The sequence below is a fragment of the Macadamia integrifolia genome, unplaced genomic scaffold, assembly GCF_013358625.1.
Source record: "Macadamia integrifolia cultivar HAES 741 unplaced genomic scaffold, SCU_Mint_v3 scaffold381, whole genome shotgun sequence".
Lineage (NCBI taxonomy): Eukaryota > Viridiplantae > Streptophyta > Magnoliopsida > Proteales > Proteaceae > Macadamia > Macadamia integrifolia.
Genome location: NW_024869847.1, coordinates 264,214 through 282,438, shown reverse-complemented (window position 1 = coordinate 282,438; position 18,225 = coordinate 264,214). Strand labels below are relative to the sequence as shown.

The following is an 18,225-nucleotide window of genomic DNA, read 5'->3' as shown; positions in this document are numbered from 1 at the left end:
GAGAAATTATCTTTGCTCCGGATCGGTATGAGCCTTACCTTTAGCCAAGGTTGGGATTTGTTTATTCTAAATTTTGGGTGTATATTCACTGCAAACACCCACGAGACACAACTCGTCCACTAGGGGTGACCTAGGGGTTTAAAGGCTTGTTGCACATGCTAAGTGCAACCGTGATTCCTACGAAAGTGAGTTAGGTTTTTTGTCTTTATTTTTTTTCTTTTTGGTTTGCTCGAGGACTAGCAAAGTCTAAGTGTAGGGGAATTCCAATGAACACATTTATGTGTGAAATCTAGGATAGTGAAACATGCATTTTACATATTTAGAATGGAGCTACCTTGGGTTTTACTCTCTTTTTGCAGGTTTTATATTTTCAAGGCCTTAAGGACTATCAGACGCTATATCTTCAATTTTACACGTAAAGAGGTCCTATTTCTTTTCATGGTTCCGAAGAGGATGAAATTCTGAGCAAGATGGACGTGTTCAATTAAAAGTACACATTCGTTTGGTCACCCGTAGCTACACTGATCCGTACACTTACGATTACATTTTAAATCTCAAATAGTGAGAAACCCACATGTCGAAGAATTTAAAGGGTTTTGGGCTAAAAGAATGGAAAGGGAGAACATGAAGGGATATGAGGCTATGGTCAGAGATCCCTGAAATTTTAAAACAAGCATAGGAGAAAGGGAAGAAGTCCAACCAAACTTCATTAACAAGGGCTTGGTCAAGCTTGCAAGCTACCCTCTGGGTACTAGCTCTCTTATTGTTCTAAGTAAATTTGGCACCCGACCACCTAAGGTTAGTGAGATTGAGATCATTGATGCAATTAATGAAGGAATCTACAGCCTGAGGATTAATGGGGTTTCCCTCATGATTTTCATGGTTGTAGCGGATGACATTGAAATCATCAACAATCCCCCAAGGTCTGGAGCCATTGGAAGAGGAGAAGGAGAGGAGATCAGTCTAGAGAGGCAACCTAACGGGAGCTCTATTATGGGCATAGACTACAGAAAGGTGACAGATGAAGGGACCAGAGTGGTGAGAGATGAAGATGTGCATAACTTGGGAGGAAGAGGAAAGGTAGGAGATGGTTAGAGAGGATGGGTCCCAAAGGATCCATATCCTACCATTAGGATTGTGGAGGTAATTGGATTCAAAGGATTACCGGGGGGGTGATAGAGGAGGCAATACGTTAGTTTCAAAGACACGGGTTTCTAAGAGACAGCAAAGGTTGGACTGGGAGGAGCGAATGAGGGAACAAATCTCCACCTGCTTGGCCAAGGAATTCAGGCCACGAACATTCCAGATTGACCAAGGAGTCATTGAAAACCTAGAGAGGAGGGCAACAAAAGCTTGGTAGAGCTGCAGGGTTGTCTTGGGAGGGAGACGATGGCTGTAACCAATGACTGGGGAGGCTTTGGATGTGGCAGAGGGTTTTTTGGTTTGTTTTCTTCGAATGGAGGGGATGACAGGGTAGGGGGAGGGAGCCGGGGTGTAAGAAATAGGGGTAGGGATAGGCTGGGAGCAATTGCATTCGTAACAGATAGTCCCACATGGACCTCATTCACAAGGACAGCCATGGGGCTGAGCTGAAAGCAGGCAAATCCATCAAATTGTTATTGTAATGATTCCAGAAATATCATGTGTCTTGTAGGGGCATTAAGCCTCATTAATTAGGCAAAAAACGAAAGATACCAGAGTCATTATCGTAGTAACTTTTTTACTTATATTTTTATTTCGACGTCTTTGTTCTTGGTGCTCCCATCGAAAGGCCTTTGTAGATGAATTAACTATTTACCATGTGATAGCTTGGTTGGGATCCAAATTTTGTGATTGGTAGGTCCCAACTTCTTCCATTCACATTTTTAATTTTAGTCCACCATAATTTGCCACTTGGCAACTATAGCTTTCCAAATCAAGAATGTGATACCACATAGTAGTAGTTGGAGTGCCATAAATGTATATAAATAGACAAACATTAGGATAGAAGTGTCAAAAGTTGGCTTATACCAGTATGCCTGACTTGAACTAATCGGTTGAAGCCTTCAAGACCAATTTGATCGATTATTAAATATGACAGGCTCAAGCACTTGATAGAAAATCTATGTAATTGTATGGAGATCAGATAAGCATGCAACAACGAATATAGAGTCAGATCTTAGGTGTACCTGAATCCATGATTGAAGAATTACAACTCCTCGGTGTCTTCTCATATACTCCATGTACAACACAATCAATGTTGGTCTAATCTACCCTCTTTCACTTTTGCTTTAGGTCATTAGTCTCACTTAATGGGTCAGTGATAACTATATATAGGGGTGAGGGTAGGGACCAACCCTGCAAAGAAATTAGGGTTTTCTCCCCATTAAATAAACAATACCTTAGGTCCACACATAGTAATAAATATTTCACACCATTAAGGTGTACTAATAGAATCCAATATCTCCATAGAAATCACTTACTAATAATATTGGATTCTTTTTGCTTACTCCATCTATAGTCAATACCACTAAAACGGTTTTGGAAACAAATCTTTGACTATGCTAACCTACCTAATTGGAAATCTTACAATCTCCCACTTGGACAGCATATGTCACAAGTTTTAGATTTTAAATTTATTTAAAACGACTCTCCAGTTTAGATAAACTGAATGTGATTACAAACAAAACAGTGTCGAATGGAGTGCACCTTAAACCAAATGCCTTGGTCCGAATGAGAATTACAAACACCCAACCGTATTGATCATCACATCTAAAGCGATATCAGACCAAACACGTTAAAGTGCTCATAACATCACCGACTTGGGCCGAACAGTATGAAAGTGTGGTATGGAAATAACATGCAATAGTGATCATCATGTCTATTTCCAAATTGGTCCTGGTTGAAAATCAAATGAGCACTATGAGACAAATACTAAAGGTCTCATTAACTACAAGCGTCTCCCAAACGCTCAAGCTTCAATCAAAGAAGCTCATTGGGACTGGGTTCGGATGTCCCAAAACACTAGCACTAGACCTCAATCAAATGAGGCTTTGCTAGCGACTGGATGTGTGTGTATTGACTGAAACCTCAGATACCGAATGAGGTAAATACACCACATATAATCTCAATTTTTTGTAGGAGGCAAATAAATAAGTGTATACACATAAACAAATGGCCATAATAAAAATGCATATGTATTCTTGAGAATAATAATAATGCATCACATATATAAAATAAAATTGAAAGTCAAATGCAACTTAACATATTAAGTAAAAATCCCACTAATAAAACGCATAAAAATAACTAACAAGTCCCATATTAGTGACATGCACTTGAAAGACTTTTGGAGTCAAGCCCTTAGTAAGAGGATCTGCAATCATGTTTTCTGTAGCAATCTGTTCTATTGTAATCTGTGACTTTTGAACTTTCTCTCTGACAAAAAATACTTAATGTCAATGTGTTGAGAGCCTGAAGTACTTTTACTGTTATGAGAGAAACGAACCACAGCAAAGTTGTCACAAAACATCCTCAATGATTTAGATATAGAGTCAACAATTTGTAATAATGTAGTTCTACAGAAATTTATGATTCATGAGTTTAGTCCCACTGATCTTTAGATAGACCTATTCGATTCCTCCCATTTTCATAAAGAACCTTAGCTTGAACATAATTAAAAACCACTAGCTTAGGAGGCTCATCAATTCAAGATTAAAATCTATTATCATAATAGCCAGAGAAATATTAAAGGATTAGTTCCATTCCTTAAAGTTGGAACCATTAAATTTTTTTTTTCAAATAGAAAATAGCTGGGAAGTCAAAGCTGGCAAATATAATCATATATATTTACCAAAATATACAAAATGCAAGAACATAAGGTATATTAAACTTCCCAATAATATAATTAAATCTGACTAATTGGGCCAATAATCAGATTTATCCCAGTATTGTTTTCAATAACTGTAGGAAAACAGAAACTAGGGAAAGATCCGACATCATTGAGGTCACACCTGTCATGGCAAGATCACCCAACATGTAGTGAAATCTTTCACATGGAAAGCGAGACACTCGAAACAACACTACTCTGAAGATTACGTCATCTATGATGGCAAGACAAGAACCTCCAAAGCTATGAAGCCCAAAATGTCACCCTCACACTATCAAGCGAAATCGAGTAAATGAAGACTCACCTGTGGTGGCAAGAGCACATCATTCACCATATGGTCTCCTTGACTACAGCCCATCCTGAATAGTCAATAGTAATTTCATAATCTCAGTAACTAACCCACTAAGTGGAAGTGTAATCACTGAAATTATGAAAACCTATAGACTTGGATTGCTACCAAATGCCCATGGGTTTAGATTTTGGGTGTAAATAATAAAATGAGCTATTTCAGTATTTAAATAATAACATATTCAACATAAGCCCATAAAAGCAACCCATTTTAAACCCTAATAGTCAATATGGTAACACCATAATTTAATAGTTATCATAGTGAGTACATTCCTAGTATGACAGGTCTGTACTTTCAGCCATTACCATAAATAAATGAAAATCTAAATATGGTTTTTTCTATAATGACAACATGCTAAATATGAAAGTTCATAACATTTATTCATGATAACAAAAACACATGCAAGATGTTACTTTATCTATAATTCATTAGATATATGAAGTTATATACAAGTATGAACTTTCAACCCAAATGACTTTAATATCTAATGCAAATATAAGCCCATAAATTTTAAGCCAATCACAATAAAGTCTCTGAATTTTTGTATGTTAACAGTTCATTAGTTGATGGGGCATATGAACCAAATAATTCACTAGAACAAAACAACAATAAATCATTAACAAATGAAAGTAATATGTACTTAGATCCATATTAAGTGTAAACAACTTCATAGGCTTTATACCAATAAGCTACTTAAACTTCAATAGGCTCATTTAAATCATTCAAGTACGATATATATCTATTTTATTTTGATAATTTTTTTTTAATAAAATCGCACATTATCACAAGTTCACATAGGACATATAAGTTCAAATAAATATTACTTCAAATAATGCACTTGTAACATTTTGAATCATGATAGAGTATCAACACTCATAACTAAGTGCCTTGTGACCAAACCGGATGTCACGGATGATAAACATAGTATCAAAGAAAACATCGAAATACCCCAAGTTCGCTTAAAATTCATGAACACGGCTAGTATAGTGTATGATAAAACATGTATAATGCATCTATCACCCTCAATAGGATAATAATTTATTCTTCCACTAATACAAGAGAGTGAAAACTAGATGACCCATTCAAAATATCAGTTATATGAGTCAAAATCAATTCATATTATAACTGGATCTAATTGTTGGCTTGAACAAACATTGTCAAAATAGTCAACAACATAAATAGATTTCAGAAATCATTTCAATAAACTAAAATGAAACAATTTTTTATTTCACTTGCATAAACTATTTATGGTCTATCTAATCAGTAGACTTTAAAACTGGATTTCATTGAAACTATGATGAAAATAATTAATAAATCATCATTATGTACAAGTAACGTAAGATGATCTTATATCATAACATCTTAAATGTGAATATAGACATCATCATTAATATTAATCTTTAAGATGTCAACTTTACCCACAAAGAATTTTCACTAAAACCTATTTAAATAGACCACACCAATTACAAAGTTTAACTTAGTGAGATTTACGTGCATTCACTGTAATGATTATATCACTCAAGAGTTATAAATGAAACTGTGTCCTTATCTTTTAAGCTAAGAATGCATTAGTCCTCTTGTAAATCCACATTTACTATGAAAAGAACAATAACTTGAGGTCCTTTCACCTTTGGGATCAGAAATCTTAGGTTACTGTCATTATTTTTTTTAAACTTTGGTGACATCATCTTTAGGCAAATGTCACTACTATGCTGCCCTAGGGAAAATCATGAAAGAATAAGATACATCACTTTGGTGGAATCCACATCACCCTTTTATGATTCCCTAGAAATGCATTATGCAGCTAATCAAGTGCGGAAGCTTATACCCTATTTAATTTCAATATATTTATTCATCATAGGGTGTTCCAAATATGAGATGTAAGCACAAAATGTCATTAATTTTTTTACTTTTATCGTTCATAAATAAATTTTCAATATCATGGCTATGATAAACCAATGTAGAAACATTCATAATTAGAAATACAATTTTGAAGTCATTCTGGAACAAAGACAAAACACTATAGTTATTCCAAAATAGTTATGGAATACAAAATATAGGTCTTATTTTTCTTGTTTTAAATTCAACTCAGTATATTGAACATACATCCACTGGTCAAATCATAAACAACATTTCAGAGTACATAATTATATCCTTCCACTGATTTGATCAGTTAAGCAATTAACCACAACATCCCAAGTACATGATAAAGTGACATTATGAAGACCAATGGTATTTTATTATTCACAAGGCCTTGGGAGTCTCAATATAAATGTTTTAAATCTAAAAAACCTCATTAGACATTATGTGAAAATTGACCATTACCATGTAAAACCATTTCAAATGATATAATCCTTCACAATATCAATAACAAGTCAATTTTCAACACATTAATCAATGACCAATTGGTTCTATGACTAAATACAAAAATAATATTTTTTTTTTAATAAATACTTTCCCGGTTAACATTGGTCAATGTTGATGTTCCCGTGGGTTTTTCGACGATCCATTGAAAAACCCAAATGGTTCAATTTTCGGGGTCAATGTGTCGGATATATGGATTGACCAACCTGATCAGTTCAGTCATGGCACAATTTGGTAGAACCGATTCATCTTGATTTTGGGTTGGTTTAGAATTTAATCACTTTAAGAGGACTTGATCAAGACATTGGATTTTATTATTATTATTATTATTATTATTGTACTTATGACACAATACCAATGCCAAGTCTCAAATGATCAAGTGTATGATCGGTCTCAACCGATGTTGATTCGGATCATTGGATCTAATCAAACAATACTTGAAACATACGTGTTCAACATTATAGTGGTTTACAATCTAATTTGGTTTACCAAAATCGGATTTAATTTGGTTTTCAATTCAGCCTATTTCAAATTAGGCCCATAAGCCTCACCCCATTATTCTTCTAAATAAATGAAATCTCCAATGGCCCATCATTTAAAAGTTTTCAATAGACTTAAAATTTTAAATAAAACCAACAACGGGCTGGAACCCAATAATTCATAACATTATGAAGTTTAACCAACAACCCTTAAGTATCCAAAATAAACATAACCCCTACCTGTGCTGAACATTGTGGCCCAAAACCCAATTAATACTGGGCTTAAAAAAAAATTAGCTCATTTAAAATGAAAATGGTCCAGCTCAAAGGTTTAATAACCCAAAATTTCAAACAATTTAATAACTGATTGGATTTTAAAATGCCAAAACCCAAGCCCATTTCGATTAATATGAAGAACTTGAAATACTTAAGCCCAATAATTCAAGGCTAAATCCATTAACAAATTGCATTCCATTATTACAAGTCCTTCTAAATCAATTAAAATAATGCAATCTTTCAGCAATTGAAATTGGAATGCATTTAGAAAAAAGAAGTAGAAAATGTAAAACACAAATAAAGGTCCTGTCTTGTTTCGCTCTCTATTGTAATTACCCAATAAGAATTAAAATATTCTCATCATCAAAGGTTATTACTATGGTTGCTAGCACAAATATTTATGTATTTATTTTTCTTTACCTCTGATTTTGTTTAAGTCTTCAATTATTTGATGACTTCTCTATTGTGTTTCGAGCCATTAGTTTTCAGTTCATAAGTCAAAACCAACCAACAATTGGTGACTAAGTCTATGGTTCGACCTCACGGGTCAATCAAACTTTTTACAAGGTTGGAGCCCATCCCAGCCTGATATGGATCGACCAAACCCAAACTATAATTAAAGATCAAGTTCAACCTCAAGTCACCCCAGCCTTAGGTGAACTCATAAACCAAGTAACTTAAAACCTGTAAGAACCAAGGCCAAAATAACTTAAGACCTTTTAAAAAAAAAAAAAACTGTGACCTTTTAAACCCACGGCGAAGTACCTTTCAACATGGTTTTCATTTTTTTTTTTTTTTTGAAGATTAAGTCCATAACTCTTTACATAAAAGAGATGTTGGACTTAAGTCCGTTATTTTCAGTTAAAGTTCTCATTCAGATCTGGCCCATTAGATCTAATTAAAAGAAGTCTAATAAGTCCATTAAGAAATTTACTTAGCCTGTTAAGTTTTACCTTAAAAGAAACCACAAATCCAACCCAACTAAAAATCATACAAGAACCCAAACTTTATTTAAGATCTAAAGGGTATAAATGTAGAACCACGTTATAATAATATCAAAACCCTAAACATTAACGTCTTTTTTTTATTTTATTTTTTCATCCTGTCGTCGTTTCAGCACTTTGTTTGTAGGATTTTTCTTTTTTTTTGAAACAAAAACCAAAAAACCGAATCCACAATGTGGACTCCAAAACCAGATTGCAAAAAAAATAAGTTTAAAAAAAAACTTGCAAAACTTGGATTGCAATTTTTTTTTTTTTTTCTTTTTTTAATAAAAACCATAAAGTAACCCTTTGAAGTAAACCAAAAGCAAAATCACCATTATATCCCATTATCTCACCAAACCAAGATGATAATAACAAATTAATTGTTCAATACGCATGTCATGCACAAAATAATAGAAAACTATAGCCCATCGTCTCCACGAACTGCTCTCTGATACCATTGATAGAAAATCTATGTAATTACATGGAGATCAGATAAGCATGTAACAACGAATATAGAGTAAGATCTTAGGTGTACCTGAATCCATGACTGAAGAATTACAACTCCTCAATGTCTTCTCGTATGCTTCTTGTACAACACGATCAATGTTGATCTGATCTACCCTCTTCCACTTTTGTTTTAGGTCATTAGCCTCACTTAATGGCTCAGTGATAACTATATATAGGGGTGAGGGTAGAGACCAACCCTGCAAAGAAATTAAGGTTTCCTCCCCATTAATGAAATAATACCTTAGGTCCACACATAGTAACAAATATTTCATATCATTAAGGTGTGCTAATAGAATCAAATATCTCCATAGAGATCACTTACTAATAATATTGGATTCTTTCTGCTTACTCCATCTGTAGTCAATACCACTAAACCGATTTTGGAAACAAATCTTTGACTATGCTAGTCCACCTAATTGGAAATCTTACATCTGATCCACACCGTTCACTGAATCCTCAATGCTGCAAAACCTTGAGATCACCAAGATGCACTCACTTTCATCCTTGACAAGAAAAAGAAAAAGAAAAAGAAAAAAAACAAAGGGAAACGATTATTACCAAGTGATGTGGCACCTATGCATAGACATAGAAGGGTGACATGATGACACACACCCGATGAAATGCAAAAATCCCACTAACATTAATGCCCCCGTGCAACCTGGCATTGACCCCTAAGCTGGTGCAGGGAGCATGCAGCCCGCCAGCAATCCCTCACCCCACTCACCAAAAAAAGGGGGAAGTCTTCTCTGTGGGGAGCATAGCCTCCACCAGCACCCTCCATAGCCTATCTCTCCCCTCTACCCCTATAGTTTATTTCATATGGGGTAGGAGAGTGACAAACTATGGTGGAGGCTGCGCTCCCCCACAGTAAACATTATCCCCCCACCCCCAAAAAAATGTACCTTAATTAGATTTGTACACAAGTACCTTTAGTTTGAGGCTTTGAGCACAACATTGGAATACTTGAAGGAGTTGTCTAGCAATTGAGCGCATAACTACTAGGGTTGCCATTGGATTGTTTCATCTTTGAGGCTGATATGCAATTCACCCAATTGCACCATTGGGGATGTCTACAGTCTTAAGAAGAGTGTCAAATGGCATGACTCAACCCATCTATTTTGCTAACATATTGTGTTACAAGATCCCTAAGAGTTCGTAGTTCAAGGATCTCTTGAAGGCCCAACAACCATAGATAAGTGTGCTATCTCAATATCTTGATATCATTTCCCTATATGTTAGAAGATGCATACATATTCTCAAAACCCAATCTAACAAATACATTTGGGGGTTTCTTATCTTTACAATGGCCATAACAATCCTATGGCCATAGGTTGATCCAAGTAAGTTTGATGTACAATGAAATAGCAACTGCAGTTGTAATACCTACCTACTACCCATTTGTTTATCACTAAAGCACTGTAACTACAATCTCAGATCACCTACCCGTATGTGTATGCTTCACGTACAGTTAGGTGATGACATGTGTTTTTTTTCTTCCATAAATACCCCTCCACGCACTCCTTATGGCAGCAGATGGGATACATTTCATCACCTACCCGCACATGAAGTCTACACATAGGGAATGAGATCAGGAACTTGTTAACTACCAGGGGAATAGAAGAAGAAGCTAACACAAATTGTCTATAATAAACTCTTCAATCAGGCCATCCAAAAGCTGCTTTTCCACCTCACCTACGACCTCGCCAGTTTCATCCATAGAAAATCCATTTTTCCAACCCAAATCCCACAAACTAGTCAACACCAATCCATTGCCCCTGAGATCTCTCTCCAGCATTACATAAAGGCTATCCATGAGAAGAACATTACCACCACCCTTGCTGTAATTTTTTAGATCCTCCACCCCATTGCACACTTCCTCCACTAACCGGTCAAAATGTACGTCAAATCGTTGATTTGGGATCCATAACAAAGGAACTACTACTTGGGATCTTATGAGACTTTTCCTTTCCAAGAGTTCATTTGCACACTCCAAGAGAACTCTGGAATTGGTCGTTCCAACTTCTTCAATACCTGCTTTCTCTAAAGCTATAGGTTTGTTGACATTGAGGTGAAAGAACTCCTCCACAGAGCTGAGGAATGGTGGGCTTCTCAAAAGCAATGATCTGAGACTAACTTCAGTTCCAACAGTATTATTCTGTTCTCTAGTTTCATGGCTGGATAGCTGGTTAACCTCTTCTGCGCTTTCAGTATTACTTTCATGCAGGCTGGTCTGTGGTGTAACTTCATTCTTCCAATCTTCACAAGAATCTAATCAGAAGAGAAATTGGATCATATAAACAACCAGATATACCTGTATGTGCATAAAATGACTAGGAGTAGATGTATATTTGTAACTAACAGCAAACATTACAGATAATGGAATCACATAAATATTGATTACTAACATGCATTTTCATATGTATCTAGATAATATAAAAGCTATTATCTTTGTCGTTTTTCTTTACTTCAACACCCATCTTTTATGTGACAAACCGTAACGGATACTCTATTTTTTTTTTCTCCTTCCAACTATGCCGAGATGGACTAGTACCTTTGATTTTAAATAAAGATTAAAAATTTTGGTAGTTCAGGTAGCCTAACCCAGCAGCCCCACTCTCTTTATTCTCTAATTTCTGCTTAAGGATCAATGACCACACAAATTTGGTAGCTGTGATTCCTTAAATGATTGCCCTCCATAAAGCAAATTTAATACTTTTATACATGTAAACCTTATACACCATGAGGAGATTTAGCCACACACTTCAAAGGCAAATGAATGCACCAAGATGGACTGTTTTGGCATTAAAGTAAAAATGATTGCTTATTTAATGGAAGATGCTCCTCTAAATGGATAAGAATCGCAGAAGAGGATTCTTGTAGATAACCATACTTTGGAAGAATTTTTAGTTGATTTTAATTGATTTGTATATACAAATAAACATGCATGTTCTGTCATACACCAAATGGTGACAATGAAATTTCAAAGACCAGCATGGTTTAAGTGAGTAATTTGATCACTAAATAAGCCGGTTACCTCCAGAATGAATTTCAGATAGCCCTGTTCTTTCAACTATAGGGTGTTGATCCCTAAGCAAAGTATTAGTTGTTGTCAAAGTAGAGTCTATTTCACATGTCAGATTGGTTTTCTTGTCCTTGTGCTTGCATTGTGAACTCTGAGTCTGCAGATAATAGCAAATTGTGTTAGTTTCCATTTTTCAGAAACTTATTTCTTCTTTTTTATGAGTGAATTCAAGGAAATCTAGCTTCCACAGTTTTTACACCCATATTCCTTCATTCAATTTGAACTCTAAAACATGAAGCAGTTCATAGTGTTCGGATAAAAAAATTTAGTCAAAGAAACAAAGTACTTACTATAGTCATATATATCAGGAAATGTGATAAATTAGAATGAATACTCACACCAATTGTCAGGGATCCTCCAATTGGTTTTGCCTTTTTTGCCAGCTCTCTCTTCACCTGTTTGGCAGAATTCTGTGAAACTGGTTTTGTGGAGCATGTTGCCTTAGGATTTTGACTGGTACTTTCTTGGTGCGTCAACCTATTCTTTACCATGGTAAACTTTCTATCTTGCTTCTGCGACTTCGATGAGGTTGCCCTGGTATGGTCTTGAGATCTAGACATAGTTACAGATTTCACATTCACTTTTTCTTGTGGTTTTCTTCTATCAGATAGTACCCTCTCCGCCTTCTCAGATTTTTTGTTATCCTCCTTTTTCTTTGCTTCATTATTTAGAGGAATAGAGGACTTCATCTTATGAAAAGATGCCTTTCCTTGGTTTTGTAACTCTCTTGCTTCTAGTTCCCTGATTTTCTCTTTGGGGTTTTTAGCTACTTCACGGATAAGCCTTATGGTTTGAGCCTCCTTTTCTGCGTCCAGTTTTCCAGGACTCTCTTTATGTTCCAAAGCTCCCTCTTCTCTTATGAACATTTTAGTTGCAGGCTCTTCTTTTGTCTTTATTCCAGCAGCTTTTTTGTGGTCCAACTCCAACTTTCTCTCTTCCCCAGTAGGCATTTTTCTGGAAGGTTCTTTTTTCTCTTTCAATTTGAGCCAACTGTTAGGGTCCAAAGCTCTCTCATCCCAAATAAACTTACCTAGTAGGGGACCTTCTGTCTCGACAGAAGAGCTCAGAGGTTTAATGATTACAATAGGTGGGATTTCATCATCCATTCTCTGCTTGAAACAAGAAGCATCTGAACGACGGGACTGAAACTCACCCCTTTCAACATATTTAGTCTTCAGAAGTCCTTTAAAATGCATGGTCTCAATGATTTCTTTAAGTTTTTTCCTGTTTGGATCCATGTTTGAATCCGCAAACTGGGGCTTCCTTGTTTTTGGCCTCTCAATATCAAAAATTGGTCTTGGCTGACATGAATTCTTGTTACCCTCCATTATCCTTTTGGATGTTTGTATTGGTTCTGAATGGAATTCTTCCAGACCCATAAGCTTGGCAATCAAACCCAGAGATTTTGCTTTCGTCTCCTGGGCTGCTGATGAAACTGAACTATTGACAGATGCAGAGCTCTTAGAGGGAACCAAAGTCGATCGACTTGAGCTAGTGGAAGGAATATCCAAATCAGAGTCCAATTTCTTTCTACCCCAAGAAACCTTGTCTTCCGTGGAATGCATCGGTAAAAGGTTTTGCCTGGAGAAGCTGTCTCTGATCAATTTCTTGAGATCCTCACTGCAATTCCTAGGAGACCCATCTGCAGAAAGTCGGGGTTTTTGCAAATTTATTGGACTATTTTTGAATTCATATCGATCTGAATACGTTCTTCCTACAACCAACTCATTCTCTTCTTGTTCAAACTTCTGTTTCTGTTTCTTAAACTGAGACATGTATTTTGAAGTTTTTTGTAGCTGGCCAAGCATGATTAGTGACTCTTGCAGATCCAAAGCACCCTCCAACAAATCTCTTGCAATATCCTTAGATTGCCCATCAAAGCTCAGACCCTGTGACCATGAGTCGATCATGTCGTTTATCTTCTGAGCTCCCCTAGAAACCTCCAACAGTTGAGAGGGAAGTGGAGTGTCTGATTCTCTGCTGATGTCTTCAGAGACCAGTTCCTTCCTTTCATCCTTACATACAAATGATGGATTGGAAACTCTCCAGTGGTCCTTCTGAGTTAGTCGCTCCATCTTTCGTGAACCACTCTTGGATTTTATAATTGTCCCACATTCAACAACCCCATTTGGATCATCACAATGGGCAAATGATCTGTAAACAACTGATCTGAGTGTATCTTGAGGCATATTCTACCAAAAAAATTCAATTGACAAGGTCAGATGCTGAGATTAATCCAGATAAACCCACCAAAACAAAACAAATTTATCTCAGAACACTTACAGGTCTTTGATTTTCTAAGAAAATTCTTCTAGACTATGAAAGAACCCTACATGTAAATCGAAGAGAGAATCAGTTGCAGGCAAAACAACAAAGAAATTGAAAAGTAGAACATAGAAAACTAAAAAGATTCTGCTTTAACGATTTCAAAAAATACATACCCAGAAGTCTGAACATATAGCAAGAGAAATATAGAAACCAGACCCAAAATGTATAATCAACCAAATTGAAATCAAAATGCTCATGGACTTGTGCATTAGAACATAGACTAGGTTCATAACTAGTATTTAGCTCTAGCTTCTAAAGACGGAATGAGTAATCATCTTTACCTAAGTTCTTGTTCAACCAAAGCTAAAGCTTCTCCTCCCGCATCTGTTCAGCACCCTAAATCAACATCAGAAAAAATAAAAGAGTTAAACTTACCAATAAAAGAAATCAGCCCAGTTCAATCATGAAAGAAAAGCTTAAAGAAATGAAAAATGGGGTTGAGCCCTCCGCAAGTTATCGAGATCTGTCACCTCCATGTGAGCTTGGACATGCAGATTCAAGAAGACGAAGAAGATGAAGAGGAGCAGTCAGATTGACTTACTGTCTGGTACCCACTCCAAATATTCAAAATTAAAATGGATTTGCTTCTGTTTTTTATTGATTAAGAAGGTTACAATGAGATGGTTGAATCGAAGTAAAGGAGGATTGGAAGAGTTGATTTCTTTTTCTGGAATTTGTTGGTATAGGCCGCATGGTACTTGCAGAGTAACCAAATAAGCAATCCATTTCAACTTTCAAAAGATAACGAGGGAAAGGTAAATTTAACTGATTGGGTTGGAAGGAAATTAAATGCAAAATTGGTGACACTGCAACAACCAAGTAGCTATAAACAAATAAAGAATAAAGAGTGATAATTTTTTAGTACAACACTAACGACCATGTCTGGTCATTTTAATAGAATAATTCAATTATTTTTTGGGGGATCAAAATCTAAGATTAGCTTTAATCTAAATTGCCATTACTTGGATGAAAGATTCTACTTTTAAAACCATGGATCAGAAACTGTCACTCCATTTTATCAAAATTTGATTTGAAAGGCTAACAACTGTACTGTATGGTTTTCTTAATTTGGATTGAATAGAAGGTTACTCAAGTCAACATTGGAGGAATCCATAGCACATGTAAAGGTTTCATATTCACTGTACAATATCTAGATGTGAGATCATCTCAGATGAGATCAAAGATCAAGTTGATTAATTTAATATAATATAATATGAACACATTGATTTATGTCCGTGAGATATGTCCCGTCAAAGTTGTCAACCAGTTGATTCGATTTGACTTTTTAATTTGAGAATGATGAATTCAGAACCAAACTAACTAGGCATACGGATCAAATTTGAATAAGGTATGAACAGATCCGAATTCCCTTAAACGGATACGGATATGAATCAAATTCGGATTTTCGATTATCTATTTACTCTTTAACTTATGTAATCCAGACCTTTCCATTGAATACAATTTGCTTTTAATTCATCTTTATAAGATCTTAGTTCTTTCCTCATTTTTTAGAATCTGTCTTAACTTCAAGAATCCTCAAAATCATTAATTGATTATCTAATCGGATTAGATAATTATTTTTCGATAATTCGGTTTTGAATATGGATACCCTTTGATTGGATACAGATACAAATGTGAATTCAAATTCGGATTTCAACTATCCATATACATCCCTAATTTAATTATATTTTTCTTATTGATTTGTTATTGAGTTTGGGTCCGTTTTACCAAGTATAATGCTTTACTATTTGTGATATGAGATAGTACATGGGTTTGTCCATGTGATAAAAGAAGCCAAAACAAGCATCTCATTGGTTTTTTTAAAAATTAGGAGAAGAAGAAAAAAAATTATTTTAATGATTTTTCAGTTAGTAATGATTTTGTATTCATTTAATATTGGTTTGGGCTTGATTTTTCATGTTCAATTTGGTTCGGTTTCATAACCCCAACATGGGGGCCAATGAGAGTGTGCATGTGGGTATCCGATAGGGGTGGGATTTTTTATTTCACAGGGGAGAGATACGACGGTCATTACCAACTTCCTATGTCCGAAAGCAAGTGCTATGTAGTGTGGCAACCTTCTTTTCCAACAAGTTTATTATTAGATAATTCAAACTAGATTTGTTATTAAGAAGATACTATTGCCGAAAAGAGAGTTTTATTACATCATGGGCGAAGAAAAATACACCCACCTAAGATCATAAAATGCTCTGCTCCAATAATATCTCTCAAGATGACCTTTGCACACCATTCGAACCCCTCAATTAGGGGATTCTCCCTTAGATCATGGGTGAAGGTAAAAAATATCCTTGTCAAAATAGTTCTCAAATCACCGACATCACCTTACTCCACTGTCTAAGTAGATGAGGCTAGCCCAATTGTCCAACCTTAGTCAAATTCACCTCAAGCCAAGTTGTTCCAAGGGTTTGAAAATTCGTATTAGATTAGTCAAATCGGAATCAACCAAGCCCAATCCCAATTTTTCCCAATCGGCTCTATTCAATCTTGTAATAAAAAAAAAAAAATCTAATTAAATGCCTTGAATATGGGACCGAATTCCTCTATGGAGCAACAAGGTGTCTGGCGCACATCCAACAACCAAAAACATTCAAATATGGAGCCCAAGGCAACCACATGCATCCCAAGGCGTTTATGGGCGTTAGATGCGCGCCAGATGCCCTATTGCACCACAGAAGATCCAAATCCTTGAATATGCCGATTTCAAAATTATTCCAGACTGATTTAAACCATTTCTAATTCAATGTGGACCGATTCCGGATTTTAAACCCGGCTGGTTCCTTTAGCTGACCAGTTTAGATTGCTATAATGCTGCAGCACCTGACCAACAGACCAAGTATTAAAGAATTTGGTAGTAGCTAGATAGACATTCTCGTGATTGGTTACCTAGAAAGACAAGAGTAAACCACCGTATGTTCGGTTTAAGGGTTGAAGACTAATAAAAGCTTTCCAAAGCTACCAACGTGACTTGTTTAATTAAATGCATCACAAGACTCCCGTGGAATGCCTTTTTGTTCTATGGTAACACTCCCGTGGAATGCTATTATGATTTTTCAAGCTCTGTCCCTTTCATCAACCCTATAACGTGTCCATCATAAATGTCATAAAATTATGAACAACAAGGTTCAAGGGATCGGTTCCGTTGTCCTGAGTTGGATCGGATGGTAATTTAACAAATTGTGGGATTCATATTTGAATTCTCCATAAATTGCAAATAGTAGTTAATGTTGATGGGGCAATGTAGATTGTAGACTACATCTGTACTTTACATTTTCCCTCTTGGCCTATATTGTGACACACCAAATATACATATTAAGTTCTTAAGTTAATGTATGATCATGCTGAACTAAACCATTTAAAGAGTACCGCACATTCAAAATGAAAACTTTAACTCACAAATCATTATGGTATGTATCCATAGAAAGAATATTTTATTCCATGTGTCACTATAAGCTGTAAGACTTTACGTATACATTGAATTGAAAAATGACGAAATAATTTACAAAATGGAAGATAAAAAACTTTTCATTCGGAATCATGAATTGTGTGTATATATATATATATATATTTATATCCACATATTACCCACATGTTCTACAAAACACTTTAATCACAAGCCTTTTAGTGACGCGGTCAACAATCATTTCTTCAGTGTCGATATGTTCAATCGAAACTTACTAATCCCAAACATCCTCTTTAACAATAAAATACTTGGTCTCTCAATGTGTCAACAACGACTTACTGAACAAGTATTGTTAAAAAATGTGATTGTTGTAGTATTGTCATATTATATATGAATAGGTCTCTCAATAGAATATATAATCTTAATTAGATATGTCAATCACTCGAACGGCTCCGGTTGGGTCAGTTTCGATCAGGCCTAATCGGTTTTTCCCACTTTAAGATCTTGCATCATGATTGACCCGTTTAAGTAATCGGTCCTCATAGGCTAGGCATAATCCCATTTATAA

At 35.6% G+C, this 18,225-nt stretch overlaps 1 protein-coding gene across 2 annotated transcripts; it reads right to left on the bottom strand.

Moving 5' to 3' along the window:
• Positions 1–10,023: 10,023 nt before the first annotated feature.
• Positions 10,024–15,062, bottom strand: LOC122068385. Of its 2 annotated transcripts, none has more exons than XM_042632231.1 (6): positions 14,707–15,062; positions 14,518–14,572; positions 14,192–14,237; positions 12,247–14,100; positions 11,861–12,005; positions 10,024–11,094 (listed from the first exon to the last, which is right to left on the bottom strand). In XM_042632231.1, exons 4-6 carry the CDS (start codon positions 14,095–14,097, stop codon positions 10,454–10,456), a joined length of 2,637 nt encoding a protein of 878 aa, XP_042488165.1. In that variant the 5' UTR covers positions 14,098–14,100; positions 14,192–14,237; positions 14,518–14,572; positions 14,707–15,062; the 3' UTR covers positions 10,024–10,453. The 2 variants fall into 2 exon arrangements, with proteins under 2 accessions (XP_042488165.1, XP_042488166.1); XM_042632232.1 differs by having other exon boundaries at positions 14,778–15,062.
• Positions 15,063–18,225: the final 3,163 nt, after the last annotated feature.